The sequence below is a fragment of the Oryctolagus cuniculus genome, chromosome 3 (genome assembly GCF_964237555.1).
Source record: "Oryctolagus cuniculus chromosome 3, mOryCun1.1, whole genome shotgun sequence".
Taxonomy (NCBI): domain Eukaryota; kingdom Metazoa; phylum Chordata; class Mammalia; order Lagomorpha; family Leporidae; genus Oryctolagus; species Oryctolagus cuniculus.
Window position 1 is genome coordinate 31,357,969 of NC_091434.1, and position 20,804 is coordinate 31,378,772.

Here is a 20,804-nt window from a genome sequence, read left to right on the forward strand (position 1 = left end):
TAGTCATGAGTTGCCAAGGCAATGGAAGTCTTTTGAGTTCGCCGACTTCAATCTTATTCCGACAGGGTCATAGTCAAAGTGGAAGTTCTCTCCTCCCTTCAGAGAAAGGTACCTCCTTCTTTGATGGCCCCATTCTTTCCAGTGGGATCTCACTCGCAGAGATCTTTCATTTAGGTCTTTTTTTTTTTTCCCAGAGTGTCTTGGCTTTCCATACCTAAAATACTCTCATGAGCTCTTAACCCAGATCCAAATGCCTTAAGGGCTGATTCTGAAGCCAGAGTGCTATTTAGGACATCTGCCATTCTATGAATCTGCTGTGTATCACACTTCCCATGTTGGATCATTCTCTCCCTTTTTGATTCTATCAGCTAGTATTTGCAGACACTAGTCTTGTTTGTGTGATCCCTTTGACTCTTAGACCTATCACTGTGATCAATTGTGAACAGAAATTGATCACTTGGACTAGTGAGATGGCATTGGTAGATCCCTCCCTGATGGGATTGAATTGGAATCCCCTGGAACGTTTCTAACTCCACCATTTGGGGCAAGTCCGATTGAGCATATCCCAAATTGTACATCTCCTCCCTCTCTTATTCCTACTCTTACATTTAACAGGGACTACTTTTCAGGTAAAATTTAAACACCTAAGAATAATTCTGTATTAATTACAGAGTTCAACCAATAGTACTAGAACAAAAAAAAATACTAAAATGGATAAAGTATTACATTGTACATCAACAGTCAGGATAAGAGCTGATCAAGTCACTGTTTCTCATAGTGTCCATTTCACTTCAACAGGTTTCCCCTTTGGTGCTCAGTTAGTTGTCGCCGATCAGGGAGAACATATATTTGTCCCTTTGGGACCGGCTTAATAGAATTTCATTTCTGACACAAATTAAAAGTATTATGAATGGAATATGAACATAGACAATACCAAATATTAACATGTTTTTGTCTTGGAATCATTAAGTTTACATATATATTACCAAAAAATTTCTTTTTAAAACTAACATTGTCTTGATAACCTCAAGAAATCGGAAACTCTAATATTTCAGAGCTCAAAATCTTTTACTCTTTAAATACAAAGAAATGAGATCAGGAATACAATCTTGTATCTGTGGCTACCAAGAAAATTTATAGTAAAACAAGAACTAAAAGCCAGGTTTCCTGTCCCTTGGTACAACATTCTCACACAGCACAGCCACTGTCTTTTAAGAATATTCCATAGAAGCACTGTTCCATGATGAAGTCATTTCATGTGGAAATGAAAGCAGACAGGGATTATCACTACCCAAACAGTGTTGACCTGTTTTGGGGTGTGACAAGTCATGGAGAAGATTATTTCCTTCAGGCAACTGGCACTGAATTTGGTATCACACAAAATCGAGCTGCAGGACAAATTACAAACCAACACGTAATAGTGGCAGTGGCCCAGTGTTGCAAATGTTGCACCTATTTCTAACTAGTCACTCCTGCCCTCAGGCAGTGTTGCTGTCACACAGTGCTGTCATGAGAAAGAGTAGCAACTGAGAAATGTAACATGGTGATATACACCAGGATCAGGAAGGCCAATTTTGAGCACAATCAGATAAAATCACCATTAATAAAATGTTCAGAAAGCATAAATTTTTACATTGTGGAAGTGCTTTGCGCTTATTAACTATAATAATTATGTACATATGTTAAGAGTATTAAGGAAAATTACTCTGAGAACTTGTAAATTAAATAACCTCCTATGGCCTCTCAAAAAAGATTAATATTAGAAGTAAATATAGCTTCCCAATTTCTGATGTAAAGATATGCTGTCCATCAGAAAACAGAGGAAGTAAAAGAGAAGTAAGTAAAAGAAGGTTAGTTAGTATAAAGAGGTAAGTAGTATTGAGCAATTTGGTGGAGGAAACAGGTGGAGGAAAAATGAAGGGCTTCTAAAAAAGTCAGAGTCTGTGTGGTGTTACTGGGGAAGAAGTACTCTTATCCCAGAGAGGAAAAAGGGACAACAAGCTGTATTTGACAAGATTGTGAGAGATCAGTGTAATGTGGAAAACAAACTTTTAGATGGATAAGAGGGAGAGACAAGAGGTATCAACTGAAAAATAAGGTCCTTTGTGGAGTTGCTTTCTCCTTTTAAAGGGAGAATCATCACTCCAAGATTGTTTTAAACTGAACTCATATTTAAAAACATTTCTTAAAATGCTGAACATGGGCCGGCACCATGGCTCAATAGGCTAATCCTCCGCCTAGCGGCGCCAGCACACGGGGTTCTAGTCCCGGTCGGGGCGCCGGATTCTGTCCCGGTTGCCCCCCTTCCAGGCCAGCTCTCTGCTATGGCCCGGGAGTGCAGTGGAGGATGGCCCAAGTGCTTGGGCCCTGCACCCCATGGGCGACCAGGAGAAGCACCTGGCTCCTGGCTTCAGATCAGCACGGTGCACCAGCCGCAGTGCGCCAGCCACGGTGGACATTGGAGGGTGAACCAACGGCAAAAGGAAGACCTTTCTCTCTGTCTCTCTCTCTCTCACTGTCCACTCTGCCTGTCAAAAAAAAAAAAAAAAATTTAAAAAATGCTGAACATGATTGTTTTTGAAAATGTGGGCATGTGTTTCCTTGTATTTTCATTCCCCCATGATTATTATATTTTATGGTACACGAAAAGCCCTTAAGGTATTTGCTAATTTGAAATGTCATGAGTTGTATTTGGTTGGGTGGGTGCCTACTTGGGTAAGGCATCCTTTGTTTTCCTGTATTTAATCAAATCCAAACCTTCCTTTGTTTTCTATGTAAAATTGTGCCAAATATACATTTAACTAGAGAACATGAATTTGCAATTATTCAGAATTGGAAAACGTAAATAAATGAAAATAAAGTGACACATGTTTATTGACCTGAAAAAATCATGAAATATTAAACAAATTATTAAATTTGAAAAAAAAAGAAATTTTTTTGCCAATATATCTGATTTCTCAGGTAATGTAGACTCCCAGAGAATAAGAGAAGTGAGCATAATGAGGATGGGGATTTTCGGTTGTCTGCTTTTTTTCATAGTGTATCCTTATTCCACCACTTGTCCTTTTCACTAAACAATTACTTAATGAGGAATGGAAGAATGTTGGAGAAACAATCAAAATGTTCATTTACCTTTCACATAAAGTCATGATGAGGATTAAAGAAAATAATGCATATAGGATGCCTAATTAAGTAACTTTTATATAGTGAACACTATATAAGTGTGGCCCATTATTATTGCTATTATCATAAAGCCTGTATTCATCAGTTTAAATACAATTGACAAAAGTAAACACAGTGAGAGAGCAAAAGGGAAAAAAGTGCTGAACATGAGAAAGTTTTAGCAGAAACCCAGAACTTTTCCATTCCCCTTTGAAGCTATACCTATTGCATAGTACAAATATTAAAGTGAAACACTATGAGAAAGAGAAAATTAACAGCTACTGCAAGAAGGGGAATAGAGAGGCCGACACTGTGGCACAGCAGGTTAAAGCCCCGGCCTGCAATGCCAGCATCCCATATGAGTGCCGGTTCGAGCTCCAGCTGCTCCACTTCCAATCCAGTTCTCTGCTATGGCCTGGGAAGGCAGAAGAGAATGGCCCAAGCCCTTGGGCCCCTGCACCCAGGTGGGATACCTGGAAGAAGCTCCTGGTTCCTGGCTTCAGATCAGTTCAGCTCTGGCCATTGCAGTCATTTATGGAGTGAACCAGTGGATGGAAGCCTCTCTCTCTCTGGCTCTATCTCTCTCTCTGTGAGTCTTAAAAAAAAAAAAAAAAGGAAGGGGAATAGAAATCAAGAGCAGAGGCAAAGAGCTCATCTTTGCATATTGGCAACTTGCATCCTCCTATACAGTAGCAGGTCTTTATAGGAGAACGCCATGTCCTATCACTCTTTGAGCTAATATAATAAAAATAACATTCCATAGTTCACTACAGTATGACTGAATTGAAAATGAGAAGACCCAAGGAAGAAGAATTTTAATTGGCTTTTGCTTGTGTGCACAGAAAATTCTTCAAGTCATTTCCTAATTCTGTACTGACTGTGCTGGTCTAACCATGAGGAGTTTTGAACATATTTATTCTACAGGTATTTGTTGAGACCCACCTTGGGCAAGACACTATCTATCCCCACTATGGCAGAAACTAAATATAAAACAACTCCAAGCCATGGAGCTAGCCCTCAGGTAGGTCAGAAACTACAAAATGATTCTTGGGTACTTACAACTCCCATGAGTAGAAAAAAATTCAATGTATTCATAAACAAAATGCCATTGCAAATACATTGCCAATATTGTGGAAAATATAAGAACACTGTATCTTTAATGTACCTTAAAAAACATTTGTGAAGCTGTAGGAAAGTCCTACAAGTCTACTCTAGTTGTATCTCATTTTTAGAAGTCTCTAAGCTCATTAATCAACATGAAAATTGTATTTAAGTTTCATTTATACAACTTTCAAAATATCATATTATAGACCTTGTTCTCTAAGAAAAAGATCCTGAATTGTATGTTGAGAGGAGAGGTCTCATGTTGGTGCTCATTATATGCACAAATGCTTCCCTGAAGTCATTTTCCCTAGTAGTATAGGCAGATGGATATGCAAGCCTACACATATCTCACACCCACAACAGTGCTTTAAATACATTGTCAAGCAATCTTTACTTTCAGAAAAAAAATACTTCAATGAAAATCACAAAAATTTTGTGTCATAGGAAAAAGAGTTAGCCCAATTATGTTAAATAAAGGAAGTGGCAAGTAGTATAAGTTATTCAAATTATAGCCCATTTACAATTTCATATAAGTGATTTTATAAAGGAGAGATAGAAGTTTGCCTTCAGGAATTTTAATTACACATACAAATCTATTCCAATCTTGTCACCTTAATATTGGCCAGAAAGGGATAAACACCTTTTTTTCGGTTTCCTAAGTATGTTAATTTGTTATCAACATAATATAGAGAATCTTTCTTAGTGACAAACAAGCAGGTTAAGGGTGAAGCATGTTAATTTGTTATCAACATATGTTTTATTAATGAGAATATTTTACTTATTTGCTAAATATATAATATCTCTTCTACCTATGAAGATGCAAATACTTACCAGTATTCTAACAAGCATCTTCTGACTACTATACACTGTGAGAAAATGATTAAGAATCACTTCTGGGCCGGCGCCGCGGCTCACTAGGCTAATCCTCCGCCTAGCGGCGCCGGCACACCAGGTTCTAGTCCCGGTCAGGGCGCCGGATTCTGTCCCGGTTGCCCCTCTTCCAGGCCAGCCCTCTGCTGTGGCCAGGGAGTGCAGTGGAGGATGGCCCAGGTGCTTGGGCCCTGCACCCTATGGGAGACCAGGAGAAGTACCTGGCTCCTGCCATCGGATCAGCGCGGTGCGCTGGCCGCAGCGCGCTGGCCGCGGCGGCCATTGGAGGGTGAACCAACGGCAAAGGAAGACCTTTCTCTCTGTCTCTCTCTTTCTCTCACTGTCCACTCTGCCTGTCAAAAAAAAAAAAAAAAAAAAAGAATCACTTCTGGTCCTCAAGGAGGCCAGTGTCTGTGGCAGGAGTTTCATGTAAATGACCTATTCTTTTAAAAATAACATGTCATTCATGCCCTTAAAATAAAAAGTATTCATGTTGTAATTCAAAATTTCTACACTAGCATAACATTTAACCACAAAATTAACAATGATGTTACATTTATTTAAAAAACTAGAGCAAAATATCATGCTTAACAAATTTCTAGGAGCAAACCCATTGGCCCAAGAAATAAGATAAGGTGTTCACAATAACTACTATCACTCAGTTTTACACAGGGAATTTTTGCTAATGCAGTGTAATAAGGCAAATAATAAAAAGAAGAGGTCCAGATACTGGAAACTACTGTTACTGTTCAATAATAAACTTTGTAGGAATACAACAAGACATAAAATTATATTCTCTATATTAACAATAACTAATCAGAAATAATAATAGAAATTATAATGATTATGAAGATGATGACAATGATTATGATAAACACATTGATGACCGACTCTCATAGTGAACAAACTCTGGGAGAGGAACACATTAAGTGTTCTCATCAGAGATTTTATGTATTCTACACACAAATGAAATGAATTTTGATATTAGGTCATCCCCATTTTTCAAATGAAGAAACTAAGTTTTTGAGATGTTAAGTAATGAGAATAGAAAATATAGACTCCAAATTCAGTTTTAATATAAAAGTCCCTAATGTTAACCTTTTTTGCATAGTTTCCTCTCACCCTGGGAATTATTTTCTTTCTTTGAGAGCCTATAAAGTTTCATTAGCCAATGGAATAACTGCTAAACTTCTCCTTTAATCTGCTAGTCTGTCACTAAAAGAGATTATCTATATATTGGTGATGATAAAAACCTTTTCTATAAGGCCTTTTCTTCTGACTTTTGCTTAAATTCCACAACCCAAAATACAACCATCTACTGAATATTTACACTCAGCTTATCTAAAGTTATAACTCATCAAACCTACTTCATTTTTGAATTTGGGCAAGATGGCAGAATAGGAAGGGAGCACACTGATAGTCTGGGAAGAGACAGTTTAATAAAAGTGGAGATACTGCAGGTTCAAGGAAGAGTTGGGGAAGAAACAGCAGAGGAAAATCTTCCAGAACTAGTGATTCACAGTGGACCTGCGTGGAGGGCATGGGAGCCCTCGGCTTGGGACACCAGCTGCAGAGTCTACGCACCAGCGCTGGAACACAAGGAGAGCCGAACCTCAGTAGCCTGAGACACCAGCGGGAAAGTGGAAGGAGGAGCCTAGAGGGAACGAGGCTTGAAGCCCTGTGGGGAAAATTTCACTAGGCTAACTAGAAGAGAGAGGGAAAGAAAAAAGGGACCGGTACAGACACGAGTTTCTTTCTCTCCACTCAACTCTCAAAGGTGAGCAAGATAAAGAGCAGGCGCCATTTTGGACATATGTAAAAGCTGTGTGACCTAAGGGATGTGCTTGCCCTCAACCAAGCAGAAAAACCTGACTCGGGGAGGGGGGGTGGTTGAAATAACAGTAGATTAGGACCTAGTGAATGTGTGGAGCTAATGAACTAAGACTGTGAAAAAAGAGATGGTGGGTGAGAGAACTCAGAGTTCATGTGAGTACTCTCCAGAGACGCTACAACTCAGTAAATTTGGCAACCCAGTGAGAGACTGCAGGAGAATTTGAGCTCACACTGAGGGCAGAACAGATTCCCTGTGTGGTCCTTGGGAAAGATCAGGTGAATGTTATATCCACAGCAGCCAGAGATCGGAAGCTGACAACCTTCAATTCTGCTCAGCTGTGTGGAATTATTTCCCTTCTCAATCAAAAAAAAAAAAAAGAAAAGAAAGATTCACCATGCCTAACCTAGGAGTGTCACCTTTGGCATACCCTTAACCCTGAGGAACCAAACAGAGCTCTCTGGCCACACCTACCTCAAGCCTCTAAGGATCCATCAAAAGCAGACAGTCCACTTAATCTAGAGTCATAGTATAATGAGAAAAACCACTATGGCGAAGAAACCAAAGAATATTGCCACAATGCCAAGCAACAAATGCAGAAAACGAGGAAACAAGAACAAGGAAGACGTTATGATGCCCCTAGATGAACAAGACACCCCAAGCCAAGATTATGGAGATGATGAGATGGAAGAAATGTAAGATACGGATTACAAAAAATTTATGATAAGAACATTTAGAAGTTTTCAAAAACAAATGCTTGAGCTACAAAAATCCTTACTGCACAGGATAGAAAATCTCTCTCGTGAAAATGAAATCTTAAGGAGGAATCAAAATGAAACACAGAAACTAGTAGAACAGGAAAGTGTGATAGTGAAGAGAAATCATAATGAAATGAACAACTCAATAGATCAAATGACAAACACATTAGAGAGCCTTAAAAACAGAATGGGTGAAGCAGAAGAGAGAATATCGGACTTAGAAGACACAGCACAGGAACGTTTACAGTCAAACCAAATGAAAGAAGAGGAAATTAGAAATCTACAAAATATTGCTGGGAATCTACAGGATACTATTAAAAAAAAACAACATTTGGGTTCTAGGAGTTCCTAAAAAATGGAGAGAGAGAAAGGATTAGAAGGCCTTTTTAGTGAGATACTAGCAGAAAATTTCCCAGGTTTGGAGAAGGACAGAGACAGGCTAGTACAGGAAGCTCATAGAACCTCTAATAAACATGACCAAAAGAGATCCTCACCACAACACGTTGTAATCAAACTCACCACAGTGAAACATTAAAAAACGATTCTAAGATGTGCAAAGGAGAAACGTCAGATTACTCTCAGAGGATCTCCAATTAGACTCACAGCTGACTTCTCATCAGAAACCTTACAGGCTAGAAGGGAATGGCGAGATATAGCCCAGGTACTAAGAGAGAAAAACTGCCAGCCCAGAATATTATATCCTGCAAAGCTATCATTTGTGAATGAAGGTGAAATAAAGACCTTTCATAGCAAACAGAAATTGAAAGAATTTGTCACCAAAGTCCAGCCATGCAAAAGATGCTTAAAGATGTGTTACACACAGAAACACAGAAAACGGTCATCAATATGAAAGAAGGTAAAGGAAGGAAACCTCACAGCAAAAGATCACAGGAAGTTCAAAACATATATTAGAAAATATCTTTGGCAAATGGCAGGGCAAAGTTACTACTTATCAATAGTCACATTGAATGTTAATGGCCTGAACTGTCCAGTTAAAACACACAGATTGGCTGATTGGGTTAAGGAACAAAACCCATCTATTTGCTGCTTACAAGACACACATCTTTCCAACAAAGATGCATACAGACTGAAAGTGAAAGGCTGGAAAAAGATATACCATGCCAACAGAAATGAAAAAAGAGCGGGCGTAGCCATCTTAATATCAGACAAAATAAACTTTAACACAAAAACTGTTGAGACAAAGAGGGGCACTATATAATGATTAAGGAATCAATTCAACAGGAAGGTATAATGATTATCAGTGTATATGCACCTAATTACAGGGCACCAGTATATTTAAAAGATTTGTTAAGGGACTTAAAGGGAGAATTAGACTCCAATACAGTAGTACTGGAGGACTTCAATACTCCACCCTCAGAAATATACAGATCAACAGGACAGAAGATCAACAAGGATACAGTAGATTTAAATGACACTATAGCCCAAATGGATCTAACAGATATCTACAGAACTTTTCACCCTACACATAAAGAATTAACATTCTTCTCAGCAGTACATGGAACCTTCTCTAGGACTGACCACATACTAGGCCATAAAGCAAGTCTCAGCAAATTCAAAAGAATTAGAATCATACGATGCAGCTTCTCAGACAATAGGGGAATGAAGTTGGAAATTAGCAACTCAGGAATCCCTAGAGCATATGCAAACACATGGAGATTGAACAACATGCTCCTGAATGAACAATGGGTCATAGAAGAAATTAAAAGAGAAATCAAAAACTTTTTGGAAGTAAATGAGGATAACAGCACAACATACCAAAACTTATGGGATACAGCAAAAGCAGTGTTAAGAAGAAAGTTTATAGCAATAGATGCCTACATCAAGAAATTGCAAAGGCACCAAATAAATGAGCTTTCAATGCATCTCAATGATCTAGAAAAACTGCAGCAAACCAGACCCAAATCTAGTAGGAGAAGAGAAATAATTAAAATCAGAGAAGAAATAAATAGGATTGAATCAAAAAAAAAAAACATTACAAAAGATCAGCCAAACAAGGAGCTGGTTTTTTGAAAAATAAACAAAATTGACACCCCATTGGCCCAACTAACTAAAAAAGGAAGAGAAAAACCCATTTCAATAAAATCAGAGATAAAAAGGAAACGTAACAACATACAGCACAGAAATAAAAAGAATCATCAGAAATTACAACAAGGACTTGTATGCCAGCAGACAGGGAAATCTATCAGAAATGGATAGATTCCTGGACACATGCAACCTACCTAAATTGAACCAGGAAGACATAGAAAACCTAAAGAGACCCATAACTGACACAGAAATTGAAACAGCAATAAAGGCCCTCCCAACTAAAAAAAGCCCAGGACCAGATGGATTCACTGCTGAATTCTACCAGACTCTAACTCCAATTCTTCTCAAACTATCAGAACAATCAAAAAAGAGGGAATGCTCCCAAATTCTTTCTATGGAGCCAGCATCACCTTAATTCCAAATGGGAAAAAGATGCAGCATTGAAAGAGAATTACAGACCAATATCCCTGATGATCATAGATGCAAAAATCCTCAATAAATTTCTGGCCAATAGAATGCAACAATACATCAGAAAATTCATCCACCCACACCAAGTGGGATTTATCCCTGGTGTGCAGGGATGGTTCAATGTGCACAAATCAATCAATGTGATACACCACATTAACAGACTGCAGAAGAAAAACCATATCATTATCTCAATAGATGCAGAGAAAGCATTCGATAAAATTCAACATCCTTTCATGATGAAAACTCTAAGCAAACTGGGTATGGAAGGAACCTTCCTCAATACAATCAAACCAATTTATTAAAAACCCACGGCCAACATCCTATTGAATGGGGAAACGTTGGAAGCATTTCTGCTGAGATCTGGTACCAGACAGAGAAGGCCACTCTCACCACTGCTGTTCAATATAGTTCTGGAAGATTTAGCCAGAGCTATTAGGCAAGAAAAAGAAATTAAAGGGATACAAATTGGGAAGGAAGAACTCAAACTATCCCTCTTTGCAGATGATATGATTCTTTAGTTAGGGGACCCAAAGAACTCTAGTAAGAGACTATTGGAACTCATAGAAGAGTTTGCCAAAGTAGCAGGATATAAAATCAATGCACAAAAATCAACAGCCTTTGTATACACAGGCAATGCCACGGCTGAGAAAGAACTGCTAAGATCAGTCCCATTCACAATAGCCACAAAAACAATCAAATACCTTGGAATAAACTAAACCAAGGACGTCAAAGATCTCTATGATGAAAATTACAAAACCTTAAAGAAAGAAATAGAAGAGGAAACAAAAAATGCAAAAATCTTCCATGCTCATGGATTGGAAGAATCAATATCATCAAAATGTCCATTCTCCCAAAAGCAGTTTATAGATTCAATGTTATACCAATCAAAATATAAAAGACATTCTTCTCAGATATGGAAAAAAATTATGCTGAAATTCATATGGAGACACAGGAGACCTGGAATAGCTAGTGCAACAAAAACAAAGCCGGAGGAATCACAATACCAGATTTCAGGACATACTACAGGGCAGTTGTTATCAAAACAGCATGGTACTAGTACAGAAACAGATGGATAGAAACACCAGAAATCAATCCAAACATCCACAGCCAACTTATATTTGATCGAGGATCCAAAACCAATCCCTGGAGTAAGGTCAGTCATTTCAACAAATGGTGCTGTGAAAACTTGATTTCCACGTGCAGAAGCATGAAGCAAGACCCCTACCTTTCACCCTACACAAAAATCCACTCAACATGGATTAAAGACTTAAATCTATAACCCAACAACCATCAAATTATTAGAGAATATTGGAGAAACCCTGCAAGATATAGGTACCAGCAAAGACTTTTTGGAAAGGACCCTGGAAGCACAGGCAGTCAAAGCCAAAATCAACTATTGGGATTGCATCAAATTGAGAAGTTTCTGTACTTCAAAAGAAACAGTCAGGAAAGTGAAGAGGCAACCGACAGAATGGGAAAAATATTTGCAAACTATGTAACTGATAAAGGGTTAATAACCAGAATCTACAACGAGATCAAGAAACTCCACAACATCAAAACAAACAATCCACTTAAGAGATGGGCCAAGGACCTCAATAGACATTATTATAAAAAAGGAAATCCAAATGGCCAACAGACACATGAAAACATGTTCAAGATCACTAGCAATCAGGGAAATGCAAATCAAAACCACAGTGAAGTTTCACCTCACCCCGGTTAGAATGGCTCACATTCAGAAATCTACCAACAATAGATGCTGGAGAGGATGTGGGGAAAAGGGACACTAACCCACTGTTGGTGGGAATGCAAACTGGTTAAGCTACTGTGAAAGTCAGTCTGGAGATTCCTCAGAAACCTGAGTATAACCCTACCATACAACCCAGCCATCCCACTCCTTGGAATTTACCCACAGGAAATGAAATTGGCAAACAAACAAGCGGTCTACACCTTAATGTTTATTGCAGCTCAATTCACAATAGCTAAGACCTGGAATCAACCCAAATGCCCATCAATTGTAGACTGAAAAAATTATTAAACTGAAGACATAAAGAAATTAGGGGACATTTACTCTATAGAATACTATACAGCAGTCCAAAACAATGAAACCCGGTGTTTTGCAACAAAATGGAGGAATCTGGAACACATCATGCTGAGTGAATTAAGCCAGTCCCAAAGGGACAAATATCATATGTTCTCCCTGAGCGGTGACAACTAACCAAGCACCAAAAAGGAAACCTGTTGAATTGAAAGGGACACTGAGAAACAATGACTTGATCAGCTCCTGTCCTGACTGTTGATGTACAATGTAATACTTTATCCCTTTTAGTATTTTTTTTTGTTCTACTTAATACTATTGGTTGAACTCTGTAATTAACATACAATTATTCTTATGTATTTAAATTTAACTGAAAAGTGATCCCTGTTAAATAAAAGAGTGGGAATAACAGAGGGAAGAGATGTACAATTTGGGACATGCTGAAACGGACTTGCCCCAAATGGTAGAGTTAGAAATGTGCCAGTGGATTCCAATATAATCCCATCAAGGTTGCATGTACCAATTTCATCTCACTAGTCCAAGTGATCAATTTCAATTCACAATTGATCATACTGATAGGTCTAAGAGTCAAAGGGATCACATAAACAAGACTAGTGTCTGCGAATACTAACCTGATAGAATCAAAAAGGGAGAGAATGATCCAACATGGGAAATGGGATACACAGCAGACTCGTAGAATGGCAGATGTCCTAAACAGCACTCTGGCCTCAGAATCAGCCCTTAAGGCATTCGGATCTGACTGAAGAGCCTATGAGAGTATTTTAGGCATGGAAAGCCAAGACACTCTGGGAAAAAAAAAAAGACCTAAATGAAAGATCTCTGCAAATGAGATCCCAGTGGAAAGAACGGGGCCATCAAAGAAGGAGGTATCTTTCTCTGAAGGGAGGAGAGAACTTCCACTTTGACTATGACCTTGTCTAAATAAGATCGAAGTCAGCGAACTCAAAAGGCTTCCATAGCCTTGGCAACTCATGACTAGAGCCTAGGGAGATTACTGACACCATAACAAGAGTGTCAAATTGTTAAGTTAACAATAGGAGTCACTGTGCACTTACTCCTCGTGTAGGATCTCTGTCCTTAATGTGTTGTCCAATGTGAATTAATGCTATAACTAGTACTGAAACAGTATTTTACACTTTATGTTCTGTGTGGGTTCAAACTGATGACATCTTTACTTAATAGATACTAAATTGATCTCTGTATATAAAGGTAATTGAAAATGAATCTTGATGTGAATGGAATGGGAGAGGGAGCGGGAGATAGGAGGGGTGTGGGTGGGAGGGAAGTTATGGGGGGAAAAGCCATTGTAATCCATAAACTGTACTTTGGAAATTTATATTTACTAAATTAAAGTTTAAAAAAAACTCATCAAACCTTCCCTAACTTGCTCTTCCTTCAGGAAAATGTACCTTCTAAATCTCTTTAGAATCTATCTACTTCCTTGCATTTCAGCTTCCCCAAAGTACACAGTAGTGACTATCAGGACTGCTGCAAATACCTTCTAATTAGAAGGAGACAGAGGTAGATATTAATCAAACACTCATTAACAAATATAAAATCAAAACAGCTATCAATACTATGAATAAAATGTCCAATTGTCATTAGAAAGAAGTTGTAATCTGAAGAAGCCATAAAAAATAAAAGGAATAGTGTTGCAGGCACAAGGAACAACCTCACAAAATTATCTGCTTTTCAGAGAGAGTGAGAGAGAAACACACACACACACACACACACACACATACACTGAAAAGCCTTCAGTGGCTCCCAATCAAGGTTAGAAGTAATCTCCAGCAGTCATTTTTTAAATGTTTAACAGAAGAAGATGAAAGAACTGATGTTTTCATTTTCAGATCCTAAAGCCTTTGTTGGTCTGTTTTTAAATTCAAGATTCTCACATTCTATGAGCAAATGCTGTTATTGCCATGATTGTATAGTAGAGGAAATGGTGACTCGAAGATACGACATAAGCTGCCTATAGTCACATAGCCATTTTAAAAATCTAAAGAGCAACTCAGAGAAAGGACAAAAACAAAACACAGGGTAACGAAAATACACGAGTGAATTCTAATAGATGACAAAAACAACTGAAGTCTGAGACTGCAAAATAAATGGAATGCGTGGTGTTAGCTGAAAGTGTTCTATTTTTATTCATAAAGAATTGAGGAAATTCTAGAGAAATGAATCCTGCTCAGTCTGCCTTGCCAAGAGAAAAACCGTATACCTGCCCCCCTTCCATCTCACTGCTTCTGGACTACAAGGGCTGAAAGACTACCCACAATTACTGCAGCCACCAAGAAGCCCAGCCTTCAGGGATCCAAGACTTCCTTTTAACTGGAACACAAATGGAAACAGTCCTGGTTGTCAATTGAAACAGAAAGAGGCCAATGGTGGTTTCTTTTACAATAGCGCTTTAGCAATAAACACAATGCAGAGATTATTAGTCGCTGAGATTCAGTTTCATTTTGCTAAGGGTGGGTGGTCCCCTAACTCCCCCGACACTGGAGAAGCTCCTCTCTCCCATGACTGTTCTCATTAAATCTACTAGCAATGGCTTGTTGGTAGCCCAATCTATTATCACTACAATTTCCAGTTACCACAACAGATTGAGAAGTAGCGTATAAGCATCCTTGATTTATTGATTTACCTGATTTATCATCTTTTATGTCTATGCTCCCTTCCTATTTCTCTGCCTCCCATATGCAAGTATTTATGTGAGATATACATGTACCATGCATACATCTCTCGTCTGAGTATGTTTACACAACATGGATTATTGTTTTGTATGCATGTATTTTAATGCATACAAATACTATTATATCAGATCTTTTTCTGTGCCCATATCTCATCCTGTTTTTATAATCGCACCCATCCTGGCTTGCATGCATGTAATCCTTTACTCTTTATTACTGCAAAATATTCCAACTGTGAATAATCATGTTGTCTATAATTCTCAAATACCATAGAATTACTGCAATAATTACTACAGGCCTGTGTGAGAAATCCTTTGCATTATATGCCCAGGCATGGTTATTGCTGCAATGGAGGGTATGTGTATACATAATTTACATAAGTAGTGCCCAGCTGAATTCTTCAAAGAGGGCACCAGCAGAAGGAGTGGGCCCCAGAGGTAGAAGCTCCACTGTAGGTCACGGCTACTCCACTCCCTTAGCTCCACTTTCTCTTTTATAAAAGTGCAATGATTACAGTGGAATTAAATGAGGGACTAAAGTGCTTAGCTCAGTATTTGGACCATAGTAAGTAAATAAGCATCATCACTAAGCATAATCTTTCCTGCCCTGTACGAGATTTCTGATTTTCCAGGAGACTCCGAATCTTCCTACTAGGCCATTAACCCTCACCACCCCACTGCACAGAACAAGAGAGATAAAGCACTCCTAGATGAGAAATTTGAATGTAGCTTTCCAGGTTCCCAGGCCACGCTCCTGCCCTTACACCAGAATGTCCACAGCAGTGCTGGGACTCCACCTACACCAACCAAGTGATAACCATAAAACAAAATCTGCTCTCCGGTATCTGCTCAGACCTGGTACTGCATGGAATTCAGGTGTGAGCTATTGAGCTTCTGGGGATTGTTTCCAGGTATGGGGACAGTTCATATTCATTTCCCAGCACATACACTGTCTGAGAGTCACACTCTCCTGAGGCCCCTGAGCCTGGAAAAGGTAACTGAATCACATGGGGCCCAGCCCATTCTCAAGCCAAGCACCCCCAATGTCGGTTCCTGGTCATTTTGTCAGGGAGGTAGACACAGAGGTGCACACGGCTGCGGCAGCCTCCCAAGAAAGAATTTTCAAGCATCTGTCTCAGTTTTAGAGCTAAATCTATGACTTTCTGAATACCTCCAGCCGATGACTGAGCTCAGGGAGTAGGACCTTGCCCTGTTTTCATACCATGGGCCTCTTCCGATGAGCAATCTTCACCTTAGAGCTCCTCACTTAGTTCTCCAAACCTTTGTCAGGCGCATTTGCTGGCGTGAGGCTGCCCCTGTCCAGTCCTGTTTCCTTACCCTTTCACCTGTCGTAGGCGTGACCCCTTACCCCATGAACTTCTTGTACCCCTATCTCCATCTCAAAGCTAGCAGGACCCACTGACAGTAACAAAAATACTGAAAACATTTATGTGGTAATCCTCTTCACCATATGATAATCTGACTTTGGGAAATGCATTCATGAGTGCTCTAGTGACACCTGATACAGGAATGCATGTGTTTTGAACTGTGCATTGAGGCAAAAACAGTTTTTTCAAACAAAAACCACAGAGATCTTTAAAACAATTGATGAACTCTAGTCTATGTCATCTCTTCTGGGAACTGATCTAATGTTTATTAAACAAAAACATTTATTCTACCCAAGCTCTTTCGGCTTTCATGAGTTCTTTCTGGTGCTATAGCAAATATACTATACATTTTTAAATATATATATTAGCTAGAAATATATTCATCATTAAGTGTGTACTCTTAAGAAACAGAGTCAGGCTCACTTTTCACAAATATCCTGTATCTCAAACTGAAGCTAATAAAACCATCAACTGACACTTGGAATGAAAAAAAAAATGCCTTGAATGTTTTTAATCTTTCATTTACTCCCAAGTTAACTGATTGTATTTCAGAACAGGGACTGACCATGACCTAAGTAAAAACCAAATAATTTTAGAGAAGTCAAACAACCTTAACCCAATTTGACTCTTCTGAAGATAAAAAGAACTTAAGACCAGAAAATGTGTCAACATGTCATTGTAAAGCGCTTTAATTTGATCTCCAGGTTTTGTTTAAAGTGCCAAGAAAGTTGACATGTGCAATACATTATCACAAACTGTCATCTTATACAGTTCTTCATCTATAGATATAAGTAAAAAATCAGTTTAAAGCAGTGATGCTCAACCAGGAGTGATTTTGCCACCAAAGGGACATTTGGCAAAATCTAAAGATATGCTTGGTTGTCACAGCAGGGTGCAGGGGGATGCCAACGGTATCTGGTAGATAAAGGATTAAGAATGGTAAATATCCCACAGTGTAGGAGACAACCCCCACCACAAAGAATTACAAGGCCCAAGATGTCCAGAGTGTCAAGGTTGAGAAAGTCTGGCTTAAAGTTACCATGGGAAAAGTACTCAGTGTCCCGATTGTTCTGTTGAAAGCAAAAGGAAAATAAAATACTCTGCATGCAATCCCAAAGTGAAGTCTTCTTCCCATTCCCTTAGAAAAAGTAATCCAGAACAGTGAATAAGATAAATGGTTCATTTGTGTCTTACACAAGGAGACAGTGATGTATGCATCCAAATATGAGATAAAAATGTAAGATATTTGAGACCATCAGAGTTCTAGAACCATCATAGAAATCTATCATCAAGTTCTTGGGAATTTTTTTGCTTATATTTATATTCTTCCCATTAACTTGGTGATTTTTTTTCAGGTTTGAGTGCACCCTACTTTTAAGTATTCATTGCTAATATAATTAGTCAATATAAAATACACAAACTCATTTTAGCACGATCAGCCTATACAACACATCCTGGTCATGTTAAGTAAAGCCCAGAATTTAGCAGCACACCTATTTCATAGAAATCCTTTTGAAGTAGTAATTTATGTCGTTATGACTATGACAGATGGGCTTTTAGACATTTAGAAATTGAAATTTTAGAATAATTTAAATTCACACTGGTCACCTGAAATCCAAAAGCATAGTACATCACTAAGTTTAGATCATACCAGTTCATAAATCAACAGTTCAAAAATCTGACAGTGAAAGAAGTTTTTAAATTGGGGCTCAGTTTTGACGGTCAAAGTGCGCCCCCTACGTAATGGTAGAAAAATAACTTTATTCGGTTTCAATCCACACCTATCGCTACAGGCATCTCTTTCCAGCTCATCAGAAAAGCTGACTGTAAATCCTATTTTGTTCCTTCCACATTAAAGAGATTCCCCTGAGAAATTGTGCCCAGAAAATCTCTACACGATATTAGCAGTATGAAAATGACGACACTGCTTATTCTCAACCTTAACAACTGAGCTGCGTGAAACCCGGTGCTCTGATTCCATCTAATCTCGCTTTGAATACTGATGAGCGCTGCTCTATCAGGGAAGGCCGGCGAGTGACCTGGCGGAGAGTGGTCACACTCGATCCTGGAAGCTGAAGTTTTCAAAAGCGATGGTAAATTGCCACCCGGCAAAAACTATCTGGATTTAATTAAAGGAGGAACTCAGAGTCTAACAGAAAGAGTTCCTTCCCTTCCAGCTTCGCACTCGCGATCCAGAACTCTGCAGTCCGTAAATACCCCCTTGGTTTGCAAGTGCAGCAGGACAGCTCTCGTCCGAAGCACCCCTGTGCAGATCCACGGATCGCCTGCCAGCCCAGCCGAGCGCTGGAGTGCGGTGTGTAATCGTGGATGTGCAGGTGCGCGAGCGCCGAGCGCCTTCGCCTCCATCCCGCCCTGGGGCGCCCGCTCCTTACCTGGGCTCCCACGAGGAGACAGCTGCAGAGCACCACCCAAGCCCAGATATGCTGCGATACCGCCGACCCGGCCATGCTCGGACCAGAACGAGAAGCAGGAACCTCTTTCCGAGCCCGCGAGTGGCTTTCAGAGTGGTCAACTTTGCCAGCGCCGGCCAAACTTGCGGCCAGAAGCGAGGCGCAGCCGGGCCACTGGCCGGGGCTCAGCGGCCGAAAACAACCTGCGCGTCTCGAAGCCCGTATCCCGGGGCCGGTGCCGTCTTCCAGGAAGAACCCGGTCTCGTCTCACCGCCCCGCGCCACCTGCAGCCGGGAGGGGGCCGCGGGAAGGGGGCGGACTCTGAGCCCCGAACTCCGGGCGCGCCCCTAGCTGCTGCAGGGGCACCTGGAGGCGGTCGCGCTCCTCCTCCGAGTCACCGGTCCCGCAGCCCAGGGGCCCGAGGGCCACCGTCCGCAGACCCTGCTGTCGCCGCCGCCAACTCCACGGACTCTGCTCCCTCCGCTCCGTCCGTGTTCCAGCGCAGACTCCAGGGGCGCCCGGGGCCCCCGGGGGGTAGCCCAGAAGTCCCTTCCTGCCCACACACGCGCTGACGGTCAGCCACGGGAACGTCGGACGGTGCGGGGAAGGGCTTGATACCTGCGCTATGAGCCGGCCCCGTCCACAGCCCGCCCTCTCCGCAGCTGGTCCAAATTCTCCTTTTTATTTTCTTGTAATCACAGAGAGTGAGAGTGAGTGAGTGTGTGTGTGTGTGTGTGTGTGTGTGTGTCCTATTTCACAGTGCATCTACCTGTCATATAGATCATGTATCTAGGATATGATCGATATACACACATATTTATAGGTCTGACCATCTCCAATTACAAATGAAAAACGAGATTTTGAGGATAAAGGGATCTCATCCTGGGAAAATAACATCTCAAGGAAATTGGTCGTCTCCGGCAGAATTGTTTTGGTTTTTTGCGGTTGTCTATTTGTTTGCCAGGTGGTTTTCAAGGGGCCACTTTGTGGCATGCTGACCTGCCCCAGAGCCAGCTCGGCTACTAAACTGAGCTGTACTGAATCAATTAATGACTGTCCCAGAATATGTGTGATTTTGTGTAAATTCTTGAAAACTGTCTTAAACGTTAACTGTGGTTTTTACTTAAATGATGTGCTCAAATTTGAGGCTTTCGTGAGTATTTCTAGATTAAACCCACGGTAGCCTTGATGAAGCATCTCCCATGCTCTTGCCTTCATCGGTATTGTTTTTCAGAATCTTGGCAAGGGGGCCACCACGTTATTGTCTTAGTTTTAATTCTTAGTGTATGAACAGGTTGACTGTTTTATGTATTTCCTGGCCAATTATGGCCCTTATTTATAAAATCTCCTGCTCTTGCCACCTGAGGAAAGAAGTGAATTGCATGTGCTTTGAAGCCAGATGACCTGGTTCAGACTCCTGCTCTGGGAGGGTCTCCACCCTCCCTGTCTTAGCTCTGGATGCTCTAACAAGATACCATAGACTGGATGGATTATAAGCAACAGAAATGCATTTCTCACAGTCTGGGAAGTCCACCACGAAGGCACCTAGTGGATTTGCTGTCTTCTGGCTGTAACCTCACCTGGCAGAAGGGGTGAGGGACTCTGAGAGATCTCTTAGAAGGTCATAAAACCCCTTCACCAGGGCTCCACCTTCACGGCCAAATCACCTCCCAAAGGCCCTGCCTGGTAATACTATCTATCACCCGAAAATTAGGACCTCAACATAGGGCTGCACACGTCCATTCCATTTCTCACACTCAAAAGTTTGTTGGAAACATCAAATGAGTTAACAAAAATTCAAGCAGGGAAAATGCCTAACACATGTTAGCTATTATGATTAATATTATTTGACAGGATGATTTTCTATGAAAGAGCAAAGGATGATTTAATGTTTCCTGTATAGAAAAGCACTGTAAAGCCGGCGCAGTGGCTCACTAGACTAATCCTCCGCCTTGAGGCGCCGGCACACCGGGTTCTAGTCCCCGTCTGGGTGCCGGATTCTGTCCTGGTTGCCCCTCTTC

The 20,804-nt window shown here is 40.3% G+C and overlaps 1 protein-coding gene across 1 annotated transcript in view; it reads right to left on the reverse strand.

The window, feature by feature from the left end:
* PTH2R (parathyroid hormone 2 receptor) overlaps positions 1 to 19,937 on the reverse strand; it is a 138,807-nt gene extending 118,870 nt beyond the window's left edge. The window contains exon 1 of the mRNA XM_070070279.1: positions 18,766 to 19,937. Coding sequence (XP_069926380.1) covers positions 18,766 to 18,840 — 75 coding nt within the window. The 5' untranslated portion in view covers positions 18,841 to 19,937. The remainder of the gene's footprint in view (positions 1 to 18,765) is intronic.
* Between the last annotated feature and the right edge of the window lie 867 nt (positions 19,938 to 20,804).